The 17,655-nt window shown below is 33.9% G+C and overlaps 4 protein-coding genes across 5 annotated transcripts; all 4 read right to left on the reverse strand.

Moving 5' to 3' along the window:
• Window positions 1-2,158: 2,158 nt before the first annotated feature.
• Window positions 2,159-7,627, reverse strand: LOC132703690 (transport and Golgi organization protein 1). 2 transcript variants are annotated; one of them, XM_060673099.1, is made up of 9 exons: window positions 7,479-7,627; window positions 6,997-7,419; window positions 4,131-6,325; window positions 3,701-4,074; window positions 3,540-3,641; window positions 3,175-3,386; window positions 2,542-3,027; window positions 2,405-2,477; window positions 2,159-2,360 (listed from the first exon to the last, which is right to left on the reverse strand). In XM_060673099.1, the coding sequence occupies exons 1-8, from the start codon at window positions 7,585-7,587 to the stop codon at window positions 2,407-2,409; spliced, it is 3,972 nt and encodes a 1,323-aa protein (XP_060529082.1). In that variant the 5' UTR covers window positions 7,588-7,627; the 3' UTR covers window positions 2,159-2,360; window positions 2,405-2,406. The 2 variants fall into 2 exon arrangements, with proteins under 2 accessions (XP_060529082.1, XP_060529081.1); XM_060673098.1 differs by having other exon boundaries at window positions 2,159-2,477.
• A 1,325-nt stretch (window positions 7,628-8,952) lies between these two features.
• LOC132703686 (uncharacterized) lies at window positions 8,953-9,966 on the reverse strand. Its single transcript, XM_060673096.1, has 2 exons — window positions 9,951-9,966; window positions 8,953-9,899 (listed from the first exon to the last, which is right to left on the reverse strand). The coding sequence occupies exon 2, from the start codon at window positions 9,714-9,716 to the stop codon at window positions 9,024-9,026; it is 693 nt and encodes a 230-aa protein (XP_060529079.1). The 5' UTR covers window positions 9,717-9,899; window positions 9,951-9,966; the 3' UTR covers window positions 8,953-9,023.
• A 1,810-nt stretch (window positions 9,967-11,776) lies between these two features.
• LOC132703717 (mucin-5AC) lies at window positions 11,777-13,540 on the reverse strand. The gene is made up of 3 exons (XM_060673146.1): window positions 13,257-13,540; window positions 12,047-12,669; window positions 11,777-11,987 (listed from the first exon to the last, which is right to left on the reverse strand). The coding sequence occupies exons 1-3, from the start codon at window positions 13,455-13,457 to the stop codon at window positions 11,897-11,899; spliced, it is 915 nt and encodes a 304-aa protein (XP_060529129.1). The 5' UTR covers window positions 13,458-13,540; the 3' UTR covers window positions 11,777-11,896.
• A 762-nt stretch (window positions 13,541-14,302) lies between these two features.
• On the reverse strand, window positions 14,303-17,007 carry LOC132703417 (uncharacterized). The gene is made up of 3 exons (XM_060672663.1): window positions 16,735-17,007; window positions 15,014-15,291; window positions 14,303-14,401 (listed from the first exon to the last, which is right to left on the reverse strand). Exons 1-3 carry the CDS (start codon window positions 16,900-16,902, stop codon window positions 14,323-14,325), a joined length of 525 nt encoding a protein of 174 aa, XP_060528646.1. The 5' UTR covers window positions 16,903-17,007; the 3' UTR covers window positions 14,303-14,322.
• Window positions 17,008-17,655: the final 648 nt, after the last annotated feature.

Below are 17,655 nucleotides of genomic sequence, written 5' to 3' on the forward strand. Positions count from 1 at the left end.
AATATTTTTTGTGAGGACGTCGGATAAGTAAGATGTCTCTGTAATCGCGCACAGGCGCAAAAAAATTAGTACTTAACTTGGAAGGTATATTCAGATAGAGAAGGTTTCTTGGAACAACAACAACTATTTGACATACCAAAATTTTAATTCAAAAAAAACTTATGGCAGGCATAAATGGATTTTAAATGTGTATTTAGTTGTTAGTTTATAATTGATAAAACGTTCTGATTGACGGCTAATTCGTCTATGGGCGAATAGATGGTGGTCAGGGTGTACATTGATTTTGTCAGAATTGACAAACGTCAAAATCCCAAACTAACCAAAACTAAAATCTATTGAAAACCAACGATCGCTGCCAGATCTGTGAAAAAATAACAGAAACGTCCGAAATGGCTCACGACTATGCATTAAATTATTCCATGTGCATGAGAATTTCACCGTCAAAAATAGTCATAATTCAAAGAAGGACAAACGATTCAAATCAATTCGTATCAATTTTAGAAATTTAGAAATAATAAAGATATAAAAAAAACAATTTACTAGCCGCCAAGAATTCCTTTTGAATACAATAATGACTTTAAAGAATAAATAAAAATAAATGCATAAAATATATGACTTTTGCTGCCCAAAACCACCTCTAACATCTGAAGAATTTTTTTTAAGTCGAATATTATCGCACGATTTACTAAAACTACGTTATTTTATAATATTACAAAACAATACATGAAATCCGATTCACATTTTTGTGCCGGGTATCTGGCCCAGTCAAGCCACCTACTGTGCAGAATATCTGTCATTAAAGGCTGAAATAGTCTAACATTCGTGCGCAGTTTGATATGGAATCGGGCACTGATCTCTCTAGAGAGCAATTGCACAAACACAAGTAACCTTAAACTCTCATATGCTTCTTTAAAAATTTTATACTAATATAAAGCCTAGATAACTTAAAAACGATTGCATTATGTCGCGTGTTAAAAAACTTCCATTCCAGACCTTAAAATCCAATTCCCAGCGCTATTAAAAAACGAGTTTTAATAAATGAAAACTCCACAAATAAATTTTTGCAATGGTATTTATTGAAATATTATTAGGAATGAAAAAGGTTATTAAGGATGGTTTCCGGATGTCGTCTATTCACGCTGGTATGAGTATGTTAAAAAACCTGGAGTCCAGACCCTTTCTTTACGAAGGCATCCTTTAGGAATTTTAAATTATATTTACAAATATTTGTAAGCTGGCCAAATTGCCTGCGTTACAGGTCCGAATAAAACAGTAAATTTAAAAAAAACCTCAACATTGCACATGGCGGACGTTGCTCCTGTCCGGTAGAAATAGATTGAAAATAGTATCGTTTGATTTAAAATAGTGTTTTGTATATTTGTTAACTGAATCGATAGAGGTGCAGTGTGTATAATTTTGGGAAATAGTGTTCGTCTTAACCAGATGTATATGGATATGATAATATACTTAGAGGATAATGGAGCTATCCAGACCCTTCAGTTATATAGGCATCCTTTAGGAATTTTCGACTACAGTTACCCGTTGTTGTAAGCTAACCTTATGTAGTCGTGGCCATTAAAAGTAATTATATATATGAGCCACTGGCATTTCAGTTTTTGTATTTTTTTGTAATTAAGCAATTTCCTATTGCAGTACTTATCTTGTTGTAAAGTGTGCTAATACCTGTCTGGTATAATTAAAAGAATCTTCAAAAATAAAGTATTTCCGAACCTACATTTTTGATAATATGAACTTCTTTTATTATACGCCATGAAAGCACAAGTTAATTTAAACAAATCTTAAAATTTCTTGCCATAGTTTCGTTTAATGGTTCAACTTTTTGAGATAGATGGAGCGACAGTCATACTTTTGAAGAAAAATATGGCATTATAATAGAAAATGCACTCATTTGGCAAAATAATTAATTGAAGCATGGAAATGATAAAATTACATTTTTGAGATAATCAGGAAACACTGTTTAAATTTAGAAGAAAGGTTATAATTACCAGTGTGTAAATGCAGGTTACTCATTTATTCCGTAGGCACACAACCCTTTCTTCAGGGCATGCACAGTGTTGACCTTTCCAGTCTTCCAGTCCAGGGGAAGTTAATTCTTCACCCCGGTAAGAATGCTGCCGCAAAAATCAAACTTCCCGGGAATGATCAATAAATGTATTACAACAGCACTTTATACAATTTTTACAATATCCACAAAAAATAAAAAAATATCATTGAAACCATAAAAGAGTAGGAAAATATTGTTTCACAATGTAATGAAAAAACCAAGGATACCAGTATGTAGAAGCTATAGCAACTATTCATGTGGCAACTTGATATAACTTAGTCCCCACCATCACAGTCCACGACGATGACATAACTTTAATAATAAAAACAACAGGCGAAACGCTAGACTTTCTTGCCCGGCTTTCGCCCTTTTTTACCCAAAGAGTCGTTTTCTGAACCAGAACTGTGGACACCTAAATGAAATGGAAAAAAAAAATGAAATGCAAAACTCTCAACCATATTAATAAACTAGTTTACCCTTAGAATTTCTTCCATTGCTCCTAGCCTGTGGCCGCTTATATTCTCTCCTATCATCCCTTAACCTATTATCGTAATCATTATATACTCCATACTCTGAGTCGTATATGGGTGATGGAGTATTCCTGTCGTACCTATCATATTCAGAATATGCGACTGAATCGGGTGAATACCTCGAATTTAATGGAGGTGGTGACGACATCCGTCCCAATGGTGGAGGTCGATGGTCGCCTGGGAACATGCCATGTGGTAGAGGAGGCATAAACGGTGGCATGCCCGGCGGTAGACCTCCCAGAGGCGGTGGCATGAAAGGAGGAGCTCCAGGTGGGGGTGGCAAAAAGGGAGGAGGCGGCATACCCGGGATCGGTGGGGACATTGTTAAATCTCTTGCGTTAAACAATGGAGGTGGAGGAGAAATGGTGGCGTCCAATAAAGGTGGCGGAGAGAGGGGAAGTTCGCCGTTTTGTTGGAGTGGCGACTGCAATCCTGAAATTAAACAAAATGGAATTAGGACAAATTAATTATTATTTGCGGCATTAAGTATAATTCTGTTACAACCTAAGAATGAAGTTCACCAAAACTACATACTATTACCCCAATGTTCTTAAAGAAACATTATTGAAAATCACTTACTCATTGGATTATTTCCTTCAGTGAGACTACATTCTTTCAATGTCAGTCGGTTCCTGAGTTGAGCTGCTTCTTGCCTAGCCTCTTCCAACTTTCTCTCAGTCTGCCTACTTGTTACCCAATTGTCATGAATTTTCTTCTCCAAAACAGAAATTTGACTCTTAAGTTCGACTTCTTGGTTGATAATTTCCTGTTTTAAGCTTTCATTTTGGGCTCTAAACAAAATAGAATCGTTTTTTTGAAAATAATATCACAAGTGAAAACCGGAAACATTTGCTTTCACGGAAAAAGTTAAAGAGAACTAGCAGAACAGAAAAATTACAAAATAATAATTCTAACAAAATGCAAAATCAAAAAATAGACCTTACTTATAGTTTTGAAGCTCCTCTTGCAACAATCGAATTCGTTCAGTCGTTGATGTGGCCTCTCCTTCTTTAACTGCCCAAAGTGACTCATATTTTGCTATTTCCCTAGAACAAAAAATAAATAAAAAATGCAAAGTTCAGAAAAGTATGCCTTCAAATCATACTTTTGCATTTGCTCTTCCTTTTCCTTGAAGTAATTATCCAACACTTGGAGCTTTGTGGATGATTCAACCTTCTCTTTGTCAGCCTTTTCATAAATTTGTCTCAGTTCATTTAGGTCGCGTGAAAGGCTCTCGATTCTCGCGGCGTAAGCAATATTCGCCTCCCGTTCTAAGCTCAACTGCTCCAAAAACTTGGAATTCTCGACTTTGAACTGCTGGAGCTGCGCTTTTACTTCACTCACTTCTAATAAAGACTTAATTGTTTCACCTTTATTTTTGGTAGATTTAATTTCATTAAGGCTCTCCTTTAAAATGTCATACTCTTTGGTTTTAATTTGAGACGCCCTTTGTGCCTCGCTTAGTTGAGAATTCAATGACTGAAATGACATCGTATTAGAAACAAAAAGTCCGTAATTATTATTGATAAGGTCACCTGTATCTCGCTAGTGAATCCAATCTCCTTCCCAACAGCTTCACCAATTCTTTGCTGCAATCTGACTATCTCCTGCTCCAAACTACTCTGTTGCTGGTCTTTTTCCTCTTCAATTTTTAACAGCTTTTCAACCAGTTTATCAACTTCCACTTGCAAGTCGCCCACTTTTTTATTGCTAATATCCAATTCCAGGTGTAGCTCATGAATCTCTGTCCCTTTTAAATTCAAACTTTCGTTCATAGAGTTGATAGTGTCCTGTTGTTCCAAAATTTTCTTCTGCATCTGCTCGATGTTATCTTTTAAAATTTCATTGCCATCTGTCGAGTTCAACATCTCAGAGATGATCCTGTTTAATTCTATACCAACTTCAGTTGAATTATCTAATTCTTTTTCCAGTGCCTGAATCTGATCCTCAAGACTGGCGTTCCGATTTAGTGCCTCGGCAAGTTTGATGCTTAATTCTGTTGTCTGTTCATTAGGTACTGGTTCAGCTACAATCTGAGGTTGCTGATCAATATGAAGACTTGCTTTTTCTTGTAACATTTGGTTCTCTTTTAAAGTGGTCAACAACTGCCTTTCCAGTTTGTTGATATGTGCTATCAATGGACCTTCACGCTTGCATTTATCCAGCAGGAGATATCCAAACAGAAATAAGATGACAGACATTGCTGTGGTTGACAAGTAGAGGAACATATCAGAGCTGAAACCTTGCAGTATAATATCCAAATTGAAGCTACTGCCAGATGTTATTAGATTTTCAATATTACTTTTACTTGGAGGACAATTATCACTGCTTATATCACAGAACTCTTCTTTATAAAAAGCAGATTCTTTACTTAGCAGTTGATGTGCTTTTTCTTCTATATGTGTAACACTTTGTTCAACATTCGTCACAAGATTCTCAACAACTGCTTCATCTGAGCTAGTTTTTTCTTCTACCTCACTAACTCCAAAAAATGGGAAAGTTACATCAGAAGTTGCAGGTAGTGTTGAATGTCCATCTATTCCTTGATTAAGTGTAGACACATCTAGATGATGATCATCTTTGGTGTTATCAATTTCTTCTTTATTTGAAGTTTGGATGGCTTCTATACGTGATGATAAACTTAAACTCTTGTCTGTTTTCTTTTCACCAAAGTCGTCTTTACTGTGTCTAGAAGACTCTAGAATTGTATGATCTAATTCAGGAAAGTTTTGTTGAATCTCTAATGATGCAGATGGAGTTATTTCCCTTTGAGGTGTCGTAATTGAAGATAAATAAACTTTTTCATTTTCAGCAACAGTACTTTCTTTGTTGGTTTCAATATTACTCAATAAAGAGGAATTTAAACTACTTATTTCTTCCTTATGTGGTAAAGTTTGTTTAATTACTTCAGACTCATCTGGAGGCAATATGGTCTCTTCTTTGTTTTCTTCTTCCCCTTGATCAATATCTGCCTTTAATGTGACATTTTCTGCTTCAATTTTAATTTTTGTGGCATCCCCTAAAGTATCAGGCTGTAAAACGTGTTCAGCATTCATTTGATTTTCAAGTTTTTTGTTGCTTTCTATAATATCTTCTGATTTAATAATTATTTCTTCATCTGCTTCATGGGTTCTTCCATTGACAGACTCTTTATTATCCATGACTCTGTTCTCAGTGGCAGAACTAAATATGTCAATCAATTTACCACCTATAGCCTCCAACACACCACCACTATCTTGATTTAAATCATCAGCAGTATCTTTGCTTTTTAATTTTTCTTCCAAACCAGCACTCAAATTTGGGTCTGGTGTAACATTATCCAACTCAAGAGGAGGTAGTGCCTCTTCTAAAATAGGTACTTCAGTTGTTAAAATTAATTCCACCTTATCTGTACTATCTTCTTTAAAACTAGCTTCCTTTGTGTCACTGGTATTATCTATTATATTTTCCTTGCCATTAGATTCTATTTTTATGTTATTCTCAACATCTGATGGTGGCATTATTTTATTTTTTAAAACATCTTCGGTGGCTGGTTGAAATGATTGAATATCTGTCAAACTTTTGACACTGTCACTGTATTTTTCAGTGTTTGGACGTTCATCTTCATCATCATCGTCGTCATCATTCTCTTCTCCATCACTATCATCATCAAAATCTTCCTCTGTTTCTATCTGTTCATGAATTCCAGAATCAACATTTCCCTCATTTTTTCTTGATTCCAATTTTCGATCTAAAATTATTAGCAAGTTAAAGAAGATTGCATGAAAGAAAGATTAATAATTGTAAGTTATTTAGAAATTTTCAACATAATAAATAAACAAGTGCATAATCAACAGCAATAGAAGTGTTCACATGATGGTAAGATATAATAAATATCAGGAAAGGCGATGACTAAAAGTAAAAGACAAAGTTAAACAATCAAAAATTTGTTGTACCATTTATAATAAAACCAAACTTTGAATAATAGAGACTTTTCGTAAAACAGTTACTCTCAGAAAATATATGTTTCTCATATTTTGTTTGATAATGTGGCGTAAATGTAAACTTCTTCAAATTCTTGCTGTGTTTTTACAAGAAACACACAACACAAGCAACCAATTATGCCACAAAACCAAAATTGGGGTAAATATTTTGTACACAATTTTTGGTTAGAAAATGTTAACAAATTTGACTAAGTGTTCAATTAATTATCAGAAATTATCTATTATACATATTAATAAATAAATATAAAACAGAAACCTTTGCCAAAACAAAAGATTACTTTATATACATTATTGGTAAAAATATTTAACAAAACCTTTTAGCAAATTTCTAAGTATATATTATACCTTGTTTCAGATATCTTACATAGACAAGTTAAGATTATTGTCAGTTCTTTTCTGGAAATTTTATAAAATATACCTATTTTCCTACTATTTTCTAGTGGCTCAGTCCTCTCAGTACTACTACTAACACTTGGAAGAGCTCCTGTATTTCCAGATTTAACGAAATTGTGTGGATCAATAGGAATCTTGGTACCATCAACAAATTCAAATGCCTCTTGTACAGGATCAACTTGAATCTCACTGACATGTGAAGGCACTTTTGGTTTCTCCTCGAATACTTCCGTTTCAACTAATATCTTGGGTTTTTTTAATAGCTCTACTTCTCTTACATGGCCCTTTGGTACATAACCTTTCTTGCCATCAATTTCAACATAAAAATAGCTGGTATTTTTTCCAGCTGGGTAGCTATACACTATCACTTTCACATTGCGGGCAAATGATAGAATCCTTGCATCAGGGCTCACGTAATTATTTGTAGTTTTTCCAACGGAAATGGGTACTAAAAATAGGGCAACAGAAGGTAGTAAATATTTACAAAATTTGTTGGAATAAACTTACCAGAACATAACTTGTCCACGCATAATCGTTTGTCGGATATCTCGGTTCCATTAATAGTGTACAGATTTAATATACATATTAGAATATATATTATATTAAAGCTGCACATTCTGACATTTCTTGACAGTCGATTAGGAGAGCCACATCACTGTTTTCGAAGCAATAAGCGCCCTCACGTAAACATAGACAGAAAAAGATGTTCCCCTGTATTGCTGGTGGTCTTACACATATATTCCAGAGAATATTGTGTTTTAATTAGATTTTTATTTTTTATCTGTTAGCATAGCTACCAAAAACTAAGATTTTCCATTGCATTTATATTTAATTAACAATTTTTTGAACATGTGTTTACCTATATTTTAAAAAATATTTCAACAAAAGCTTTTTGATTGATGAAAAAAATTTAAAAAGAGGAAGTTAAACTAATTCGTTACAATTTCATTTACCTAAATGCATTACTACAATTCGTTAATTGTCAAGCCGTTACTTGAAAACAAAATAGATGATCCATTAATTACTATAAATTATGAAATTATAGAAGAAAGTAGAAGAGTTTAATTATTTATTAATAGTAATTTAAAAGAAAAAATCAAATTAATGGAAAACAATAAAAAATAATTAAACCCAAAAATTTTTGGTTCATTAAAAGTTGGCAGTTTTTTGTTGAGCATAAATTTGAATTTTTTGAGTAAAAATACCCAATGTTCGACGTTTCATTTTTAAACCCTTTCAGTCACTTTCGCTTTGAAATTTAAAACGGTATATATATAGAGTTCCAATTTTCAAAAATCATTAAATCTTATGCTTGGTATTTTGAAACTTTCAACACCATGACTATTTGAACCGCATCATCTAGTACCTCTAACAGGTGGCGGAAGTCCCATCGTTTCAGAATTAGTCCAGTCTTCTTATCCAAACAAAGAAATAAAAAACATGTAAATTTATTTTTGGAGCTCGTTGATGGAATGGAAAATGCTGAAAATGACCATCACCAGTTTCATTGCAAGAGTAAAGCCTAAGAAGTATTTTCGTTCAAATCTTATTTTTTAATATTGGCATTTTCGAACCAATGTTTATATGAACTTTTGTTTTTTTTGTATATTTTTTAAAATTTTGATTAATTTTTCTTTCCTGCATTTGTTTAATTCTTTTTTTCTCAGGAAAAGGTTGTTCTATGTTGAATTTTAGTATTGAAGAAGGTATGTATTAGCTTTTGGTATACAGGGTTGTAAAGTTTAATATATCTGTAACCATCACTCTAAATTTGTTGTAGATAAACAACATAGCCCCATAGTTCTTTTTATATCTATCAGTGGTGTTCATAGGGAAACCGACCTACATATTTTGGCGCCCATACCATTTTTGATATCTCCATTTGTTACTAGGTACATTTGATAACCTGAGTTAATTTTAGTTAAAAAAATGTTCTTGTATATTAACAATTCTTAATAACAAAACGCTGCAAAAACTCGAAATAATTTATTTTAATAAAATAATCAACGTAATTATAATAAATAGCATTAAAATATATAGAAACTGACTTCACTACACAGAGTTTCTTAGTTTGCACAAACCACCTTCATCCCTATACATTTCGGGCCCACATTGCTCCAATGCACCAAGAAGCGTCATTTCTCCTTTGCCGTTCTCAGCATCATTACTTTGTTCATTCGTTATTAATTCGTTTTGCACGTCATCCGTTTTCGACAAGACAAAATCTTCCTCGGGTACGGTTAATATCAAAGCTTCCGTAAATCGTTTCGCTCTGTTTTTCGACGAGTTACCGTCTTTCTCGCGTTTGGATTTGGGCAACGTGGCTGGTGGACTCTGAGTCGCTTTGATTTCGTCGTTCATCAAGTGGCTGTCTGATTTGCTAATGTCCACATGATAGGGGGCTGTCTTGGCTTCCAGAAATGTCATTGTTTCTCTCCCAATTTCGTGCGTATCGTGTTTTACAGGCGCGGTGCTGGGATGTCGTTTGTTTTGATTATGTTGCTGTGCTTTCATTAGAAAATCCAACAGGTTGCTGGGTTCTTCCGCGGAAGCTTGTTGTTTAGCAGTCGGGATTACAAGGATAACGAAATTCTTGAGGTCGGCGCGTACGTTTAGTTCACCCTCTTGCTTCTGGTCATAGTATACCTTTTCGTGATCGTTTTTCGAGTATTTGTGATGAGGCACAGGCGACGAATGAACCCAAGTTACGAAAAAAACTAAAATAGTCGCCCCAAGGAACTGCATCTCGTTAAAATAATGTTTACGTTGCGAATATCAGATTGAGACTGCTGCGGGTATAATGGCTCGGGGTCAATATAAGATATCTTCCATTATTTCGCAGATGGATCCGGATTGTACCGTAAGGAAAGGTGTTCGAGCGTTGTCTATAACGGGAAAGATGATTGCGTGTTTTTTAGACGCTGCAAGCTAATTTTACGCCAAACAATAAGGAGAGTAAAAAGTGCCACGAGGAAATACCTTATATAAAAGATTGATGCGATGGGCAGAGCGACGATATCGAACCTAGCTTGTCTATTTTTAGTGCGAGGCCGAAATTTTTAATCTGCGGTATATAAGACGTTGCTCGGCAGATAATTTGAAATAGCATTTCGTAGTTGTTTATTTTCCTAAAATATTGTAACATTGTTGTTATTTCGTCGGCCGGGATTAGTCACTATAAATTGCGATGTATCTTGGTATTATAATAAGTTTATTTATTTCAACACAATAATTATACCAAAGGCAATTTAAGTATAGGACCTTAAAGGCAAACGTTGTTCATTTCATATACCCGGGCCGCCATCAGACATAACTTAACTATTTTTAAAATTAGCGCATAAGCAAATAATACATAGTAAAGTTTGCCGAATTTTACAGCGATTGTCGACGGGATAGATTATTGTCAGTTGTAGTCATTGTAGTGTTATTGTCAGGATTTGAGTAAACAAACACCTAAAAAGTACCAGGCATGTTCGTATGAATATTTGATTTTTGAAAATTAGTTTTTAACACTTTCTTTTTTGGTACGAATCATTAAAATATTTTTGTCGACGCTAAAATTTGACAACTCTAACTTGACTTTTTAGTTTAAATTAATTCTAGGATGTTTTAATTTTTTAGAAATTTCAGTTTTCGCAGGCTTTATTTATTTGGTCAGGTTACTTCAATTTGGCAATAACATTCAAAAGGCATAAATTTAGTTTTCTGCGCAGAAATCACAACTCTCACCAAAACCTAAGTATTGCACATATTATTACGCAACTTATTTTCTAACTATTTTTTTTCTGTAATGAGTAATGGACTAAATGAGCTTGAAAATGTCATAAAACCACATCCTACAAACAAAATGGCTACTGAAGCGGTAGGTTTGCGTTCAAAATTTAAAAAATAATAATTGAGCTATTTTCGGTAAACTAAGTTGTAAATGATTTGATAAAGACTTAACATGAGAAAAAAAAAAGTCGAAAAGTGTACAAAGCAACAAAAAAAGGTCTAAACCCTAAAAATTGGAAGCTTCCCAAAATAGTCATGAAATAGGAAGCAGCACTAATGTTTTTTAAAATTATTTGCATAAAATTTTCTAAGGTTTAAAAAACTTGACTGACTTGTGTATGTAAAATATTTTTTTCTACTCATGTCTGCAAAATACCTAAATACACACAGATCTAGCATGCGGGAAGCATCACTTCACCAAGTCATTTTCGTTGCTCACGGATCCGAACCACTTCGAACATTTCCGGAATTTTACCGCACGGGTTTGGGAACAATCGGATGTTTTCGGAGATATTTCCCACGCCTTGAATTTTGACGTTTGTCAATTCTGACGGGCATGTCAGTGAATGCATTTGCGCTGTTTTGCCAAAATGACGGTTGTAGAGAAAGTATAGTATGCAATACGTTCAGTTAAGTTTTTAATTCACTAATTTATTAAACACTCGCTCCGCTCATGTCAAATAAACTCGTTAGTCAAATGTCGTTTACCACACTTGTTGCATAATATGGTATTGACGCCTTGGCTTCTAATTTTAATTTAACTGGTAAAGGTAAAGAAGTTTGCTATAACTTAGCAGCTTTGTTTTTTGAAAAAAATAGTAATTCAAGCACAAGCAACGTTGCTATGGACGCAGCAAGCGAGGCAAAATTGATGATGATTAGGATTAGGATAGGATTAGTTTGTTATCGAGCAATTCTGGAATCAAATAGAACGTGCAAAAATGTACACAGAGGAAGAGCATAAATATTTGTAAAGGCCAAACAGTGAAAAAGGAAATTAAATTTTTCTATTTTATTAAAAATCACACCCGACTCCTCATTTAAATTAACAATTTTGAGCAAATGAGCAATAACGATGGGAATGGTCCAAATACCCAACGCGATAAATATTTAATGAACAATAATAAATAATGAATCCAAAACTAGTGTTGTTATGTGCCGTTCGACGACGGTAGCGAAAGTTGGGACGGCGATAACCTCAACCTAGAGGCCAAATTGCTGGCCAAACGGCTAAAACCAAACCTGCAAAATATAGAAGAAATATCAGCTTCGTTAATGGGACAACAGACATGGCAACTTACGGTAGTTGTGGAGAATATGCAGGCCGCCTCACCCTCTTGCACCTGCCTTTCTTATCCCTTGAATAACCGGCGGCGCACCGTTTCAAGACATCCCCCTCTTCGGTACCTTCTCCAGGAACCAAGCCGGTATGTGAGGTAGATAAATCTCCAGGAGACGCCAATATTTGTACTTTGATTTTACCAGGTGTCATGGACAACGGTTCTTCGGTGGAAGATGGTTTCATCGTAGACGATATGAAGGATAAAAAATCGGATATAGACACGCCGATTGAGGAAGCGGAAGTGTCATTAGAATCAGGCGAAATATCGTTCGCGAAACTGGATTTGTCGATGGTGGAGTTGGTTTTCGTTAAGTCTTCTGAATCTAAGGTGGACTGTTGCTGGCCGCCTTGAGGAGTTTGTTCGATGGGCCTCATGGTGGGCGAAGATATTATCTCAACGGTCGACGAATGGTGGTATGTTTTGGTTGGAAGGGATGAAGTTGATTGCGTGTTGACCACCGAACTAGCTGCAGTTGTAGATGTTGTCGTGGAAGGCAGTGTTGAGATTTTCATGGTCGTAGACGGAGACCCAGCTGACGGTTTGACGGTGAAATCCGAATAATCATAGCTGTAGTCGTAGTCCTAAAAATATATCAGAGCTATATCAAACTTGTAACTAACATATTGGCTAATGGATAAAAATTAAAAAAAAAAACAATACTTTTTAAATTATTCTATGCATCAGTTGGGTAATATTCTTACAAAGGTATATGGCCAATTATAAATATTATATTATGTAATATTATAAATATTACATTTTTAGATTAATTTCATATTTTCATGACGAATTCTTATCAGAAGTATTTGAAATATAAAAATGGCACCTGGAAATTAAATTATATTTTTGCTTTTTCAGCATATTCTTCGGAGATAAAAATAAAGAAAATGAAAAAAATACCAAATAAAATGGAAAATATGATGAACTAAAAAGGAAAATAGCTGAAACCGAATTCAGATTATAAGCGATAATTTTTTTTCATAAATCAATTTTATCATAATTAAATTTTAATTAATCATTTGAAACAAATTATAAAAACAAAAATTTCTATTTCCCCTTATGTAATTGAAATATAAAAAACTCAAGAATTTATAAAAATCTTACCAGGTTTTAGTTTTGCGACTTTTCTTGCAAGTAAATTTAATTAAAAAAAAAAGTAAAGAAAACTCACCCCTAAGGCTCCCTCGGTATCCCCCAATATGGCGATGATCTGGAAATCCTTAAGGTGCAGCTGCACATTGTAATCTCCAGTCTGTTTCTGGTCATAAATCAGATCTGGGCCATTATTTTTCTTTGATCTAGATGGCGCACACCACGAAAACGCTACCAGAAAGGCCAGAATCAGAAAAAAGTTGAATATCGACCCGGTCATCTTGCCCGTTCCACCTATCGCAGCGATGTTTTGATACGAACTGAAGAGGTGCCATCACAATCGCCAGTCCATCGGGATATGGCAAGAAATTTAGCTTCTTCTTGGTCATGGTAACAGGTTGAATGACTTCCCGTGCGAGAGATGCAATCGTGAAAGGCCATTAACGAGGCCGCAGTACAGGGTTGGAATTGGAAATTTTCGAAGATGTGATTTTATTTTTTTGGACACGCGCCTCATTAGCACCGTTTTACATCCATATTATATACACTGTAAAATTTCTACTCAAGACAGTTCCTGAGACTGTCTAACATGAACATTCTTAGTTTCTTATTCTCAGTGAATTATTAACAACATATAATATTCAGGGTGTTCTTTAATGGTGTGTCATTACTGAAGCGCTTGATCTTATTTTAAGAAAAAAAACTTCGTATGAACGTAACAAACTTCTTATATAACATTCACTTTTAATTCATTTATTTCAATCAAAAATGGTGCATCTGGCAAGAAAAGCGCAGAAGGTAACTTGATGCAAATATGATTAGACTATCAAAGAAAATATTTGTGCAAAAATAGGCGATACAATTTTTTTAATACGTTTCTGTTATAAGCGGGAGCGGTCCATTATAAAGTCAATGAAAATTACTTCAACGTGGATTTTCAACGGTCGAATTAAGTTTTTTTTTGGAAATATTTTATAGCTAATCTACCGCTATACCATCGCTTAAAATTCGATACGCTGTTTGGGATTGGCGCGTATTATAGGTGTATAGGTGTATAATTTAGATTCTGTAGGCCAACGTCAACGGTTGGGAAAAATAAAAATGAGCTAGTAAATAGTAGTCTTTATTATGTGTAGAATTAAATATTACTTCGTTTGACCTCTGTGGGTTATAATCTTTCTCAGGTTGAGAAAAGGCCTAATGAAGCTCGGGATTGCAGATTTCCTGAAAGGAAATTTAGAAATATATTAGTAGTTAATTCCGGGGGTGGCAGTGAAAGATTTTTTTAATTTAAAAAGAATAAGTTAAACAATTTTATTCTTCAATATTTTATACTATATCTACACATATATTTCAATTTATAGATAATAGATAGAAAATGAAAATATTTATTTTTTAGTGTTATTGTTATTTCAAATCGGAATGTGACTTTGTATTAAAAAAATAATTCCAAAGTACAGTTTGAAAAATAGAAAAAAGAAACATTAAAAAGGTACTTCTATACAAGACTTATGCACATGGGGTCTTAGTTCTTGGAATACAAAGTGTCCAAAATAAAATTTTTTGATTTCTTTTCAGCAATGCATAAATTTTTATTTAATTCTATCGATCGCCACGTTTGAGGAATATTTAATATCTACATAGAATATATTGAAAAATTAACTGAACAAACAGTTTGTTTTACATCCAGCAAAGTCAATTTGTTAGTATATGTATTAAAAACTAACAGAATAAATTAGATTTTGAAAGTAACAAATTAAAATAATTCTTTTGGAGGAAAATAAAAGAAATTAAGGTAATACACAGTGCTCTTCGACGGCGTCACTTGCATTTCACCTTTTCGCGTTGCCTTTGGTAATCGGTGGTCTATTATGAAAGTTGTTCCCGATGTGTGCATCTTCAATCATGAGCACCTCTGGATTTGCTACCGTGGTACTGCTACTAGGTTCATTCGGAGTCACTGTGATATGTTTTTCATCCGATTGCTGATTCAAAATCTTATTTACTTCAGACTCGGAGTACTCTCCTTCGGAAAAGGGTGGATCTAGAAGGCCAGCCGCCATAATCAGAGAGCTAAGTGGTGTCCATATGATGGCAACCCCATCCATATCCACCTTTAAAGAAACGAATAATTTTAAAATCTCCTTTTACAGTGACAATTTCTTTGTGATTTGGTTTGGCAATCGTTTTATATTAACATTTCCTACTTCAACATTTTTTATCCGATAAAGTTCATGAATTTTATTTTCAAACAGTTGAATGAAAATTATTATTATTAAAATTATTTATTATTTGAATTATAGAAATTATAGAAATCAACAAGCAGATACGTCTGGGCGCTGCACTCTTGCCTTTTCTTGTAATTTTCCTTGTCGAAATTACCCGAATAAAGTATATTATTATTATTATTATTATTATTATTATTATTATTATTATTATTATTATTTAAATACAGATAGTGTGCTAAAATTTAATAAATATGTTTTTTTGACTCCCTGCTCTAAAATACCCAATTATGCATGGATCAAGCTTCACTTCGCTACCCTCCTCGAACATTTCCGGTATTTTAGTCACGGGTTTGGTAGCGATCGGGTGTTTTGGGTAGATTTTGGCAATGTTATTTTCATATTTGTCAATTCTGTCGATCATAGCACACGTTACTTAGTGAATGCATGCGTGGTGTTTTGCAAAAACACAAAAACTAACGATCGTAGAAAAGGCATAGTTTGCAACATGTTGATTAATCGCTTTAGAGACTCGTTTATAAAACACTCACTTATCTCGTGCCAAATCAAAACTTGTGACTAAAGTGACGTTCATCTTGCATAATATGCTACTATAGATTCCAAGATTAATTTCATCAACTTTGGAAACAATACAGAAAACAAAATGTCTATCATTTTAGACTGGTTTAAACACAATTTAAGAAAGTTTCTATATAAATGCCCACATATATACATCCTGACGCCTGCATAAACAAATTAATATTATTTGAGAATAATTAGAAGAAATATATTCCTTAAAATTAAAAAAAATCTAAATAATATATAATACACAACACTTTAAAAGTAATTAATGCAGGTACATTCCAGAATGGGCAAGATGGACATTTTTGTTCGAATATAAAAAAAGAGTCTACTCATAGAATTTACTAGGATATCCTTGTTTCAATAAAAATGTATAAATGGCTAATTAGACGTGCCACTAAAGGTACTTTCGCTTATCACCATCAACCAGGTTGGTAAACCTAAAAGCTCTATAGTCAACTGATTCGGGTGAAATTATTTTTTGTAACTAATGGTTCTGCCTGTTGTTTTTGTTGTTTTAATGTTTTCCATTAATTTACTGCTATATAAATTTTGCTCTAGGGTGCTATATTCAAATATTTAATCGATCTTGCTTGTGATTTGTATTCGTAATAAATATTCACATTTTGTTTTTACTTTATAAATATTTAATTCTCACATTACATTACTGTTCGTACAATTTACTCACAGAAAACAACGTTTTCAATTAAATTGTTTAACCCAATAGAAGGTTAGGCAATTAATACTCACTCGAAGGTTTCCATACGTGCCGTTTTGCCTTTGATCGTAGAAAACGTCGTACTTTTTCTGGTCGAATTCGTTATCAAGGCGATCAGAAGTGTCATTCTCGATCTCGTTTGATAGCGGTGCCCCCCATACGACGTTCATGAGAATAGTTAAGAGAAATAGTTCGAACATCGCGAAATTCTTTTTTTTTTTTTAAGAAATTAAGTGTATAAAACAAATAGCACCGACTGATTAAACGGTACGCCCTATTCAAATATTTTCACAGTAAACACTTCGTCGGCAAACTGTTACACAAAGACGACGGTACCGCTTCGGATGGCACCTTCGACGCCGGTACTCTTGCTTCCAAGGTGACTGTCGCCAAGTGATGATACTTTGATAAAATTACGGCTGAAGTTTACGCCGTGTCATTGGCCTTAACCTTAACCGTCGTTCCTTCTTCAGGAATTTATGGCGAGGGATTGCCCCATGCATATACAATATCGTTTTTAATTACCATGGAGAATAATTGAAATTTAAATTACATCTACAAATTCATTTCCTAAAGTGATCTTGCAATAAAGTGTATTTTATAGTACAAGTAAATGAAAACACTAAAGTCTAACGTAAAAACAGTGGAAAAATGTAAGAATTCTACACAAATACTCTAACAAACTGAAAACAACTGAAAATAAAACAGATGAAAATACAGCTGCACTGAAAGCTATTTTTACTTTTTCTAAATCGAACTAACAAGGGAAGATATTTAATTAAAATTACATCTTATTTTAAGGGTTTCCAAGCTATTGATCATTTAAAACAACTCTGGAAGTTTTCAATTAAATTTATGTACCAAGAAAAACCCCAAGTCGGATATTTTGTGCAGATCCAGGGGCTAGTGGATCATCCTATATAAGTATTGTGATTTGAATTTAAACATTTTTG

This window comes from Cylas formicarius, unplaced genomic scaffold (genome assembly GCF_029955315.1).
Source record: "Cylas formicarius isolate icCylForm1 unplaced genomic scaffold, icCylForm1.1 PGA_scaffold_6__28_contigs__length_40554024, whole genome shotgun sequence".
Taxonomy (NCBI): Eukaryota; Metazoa; Arthropoda; class Insecta; order Coleoptera; family Brentidae; genus Cylas; species Cylas formicarius.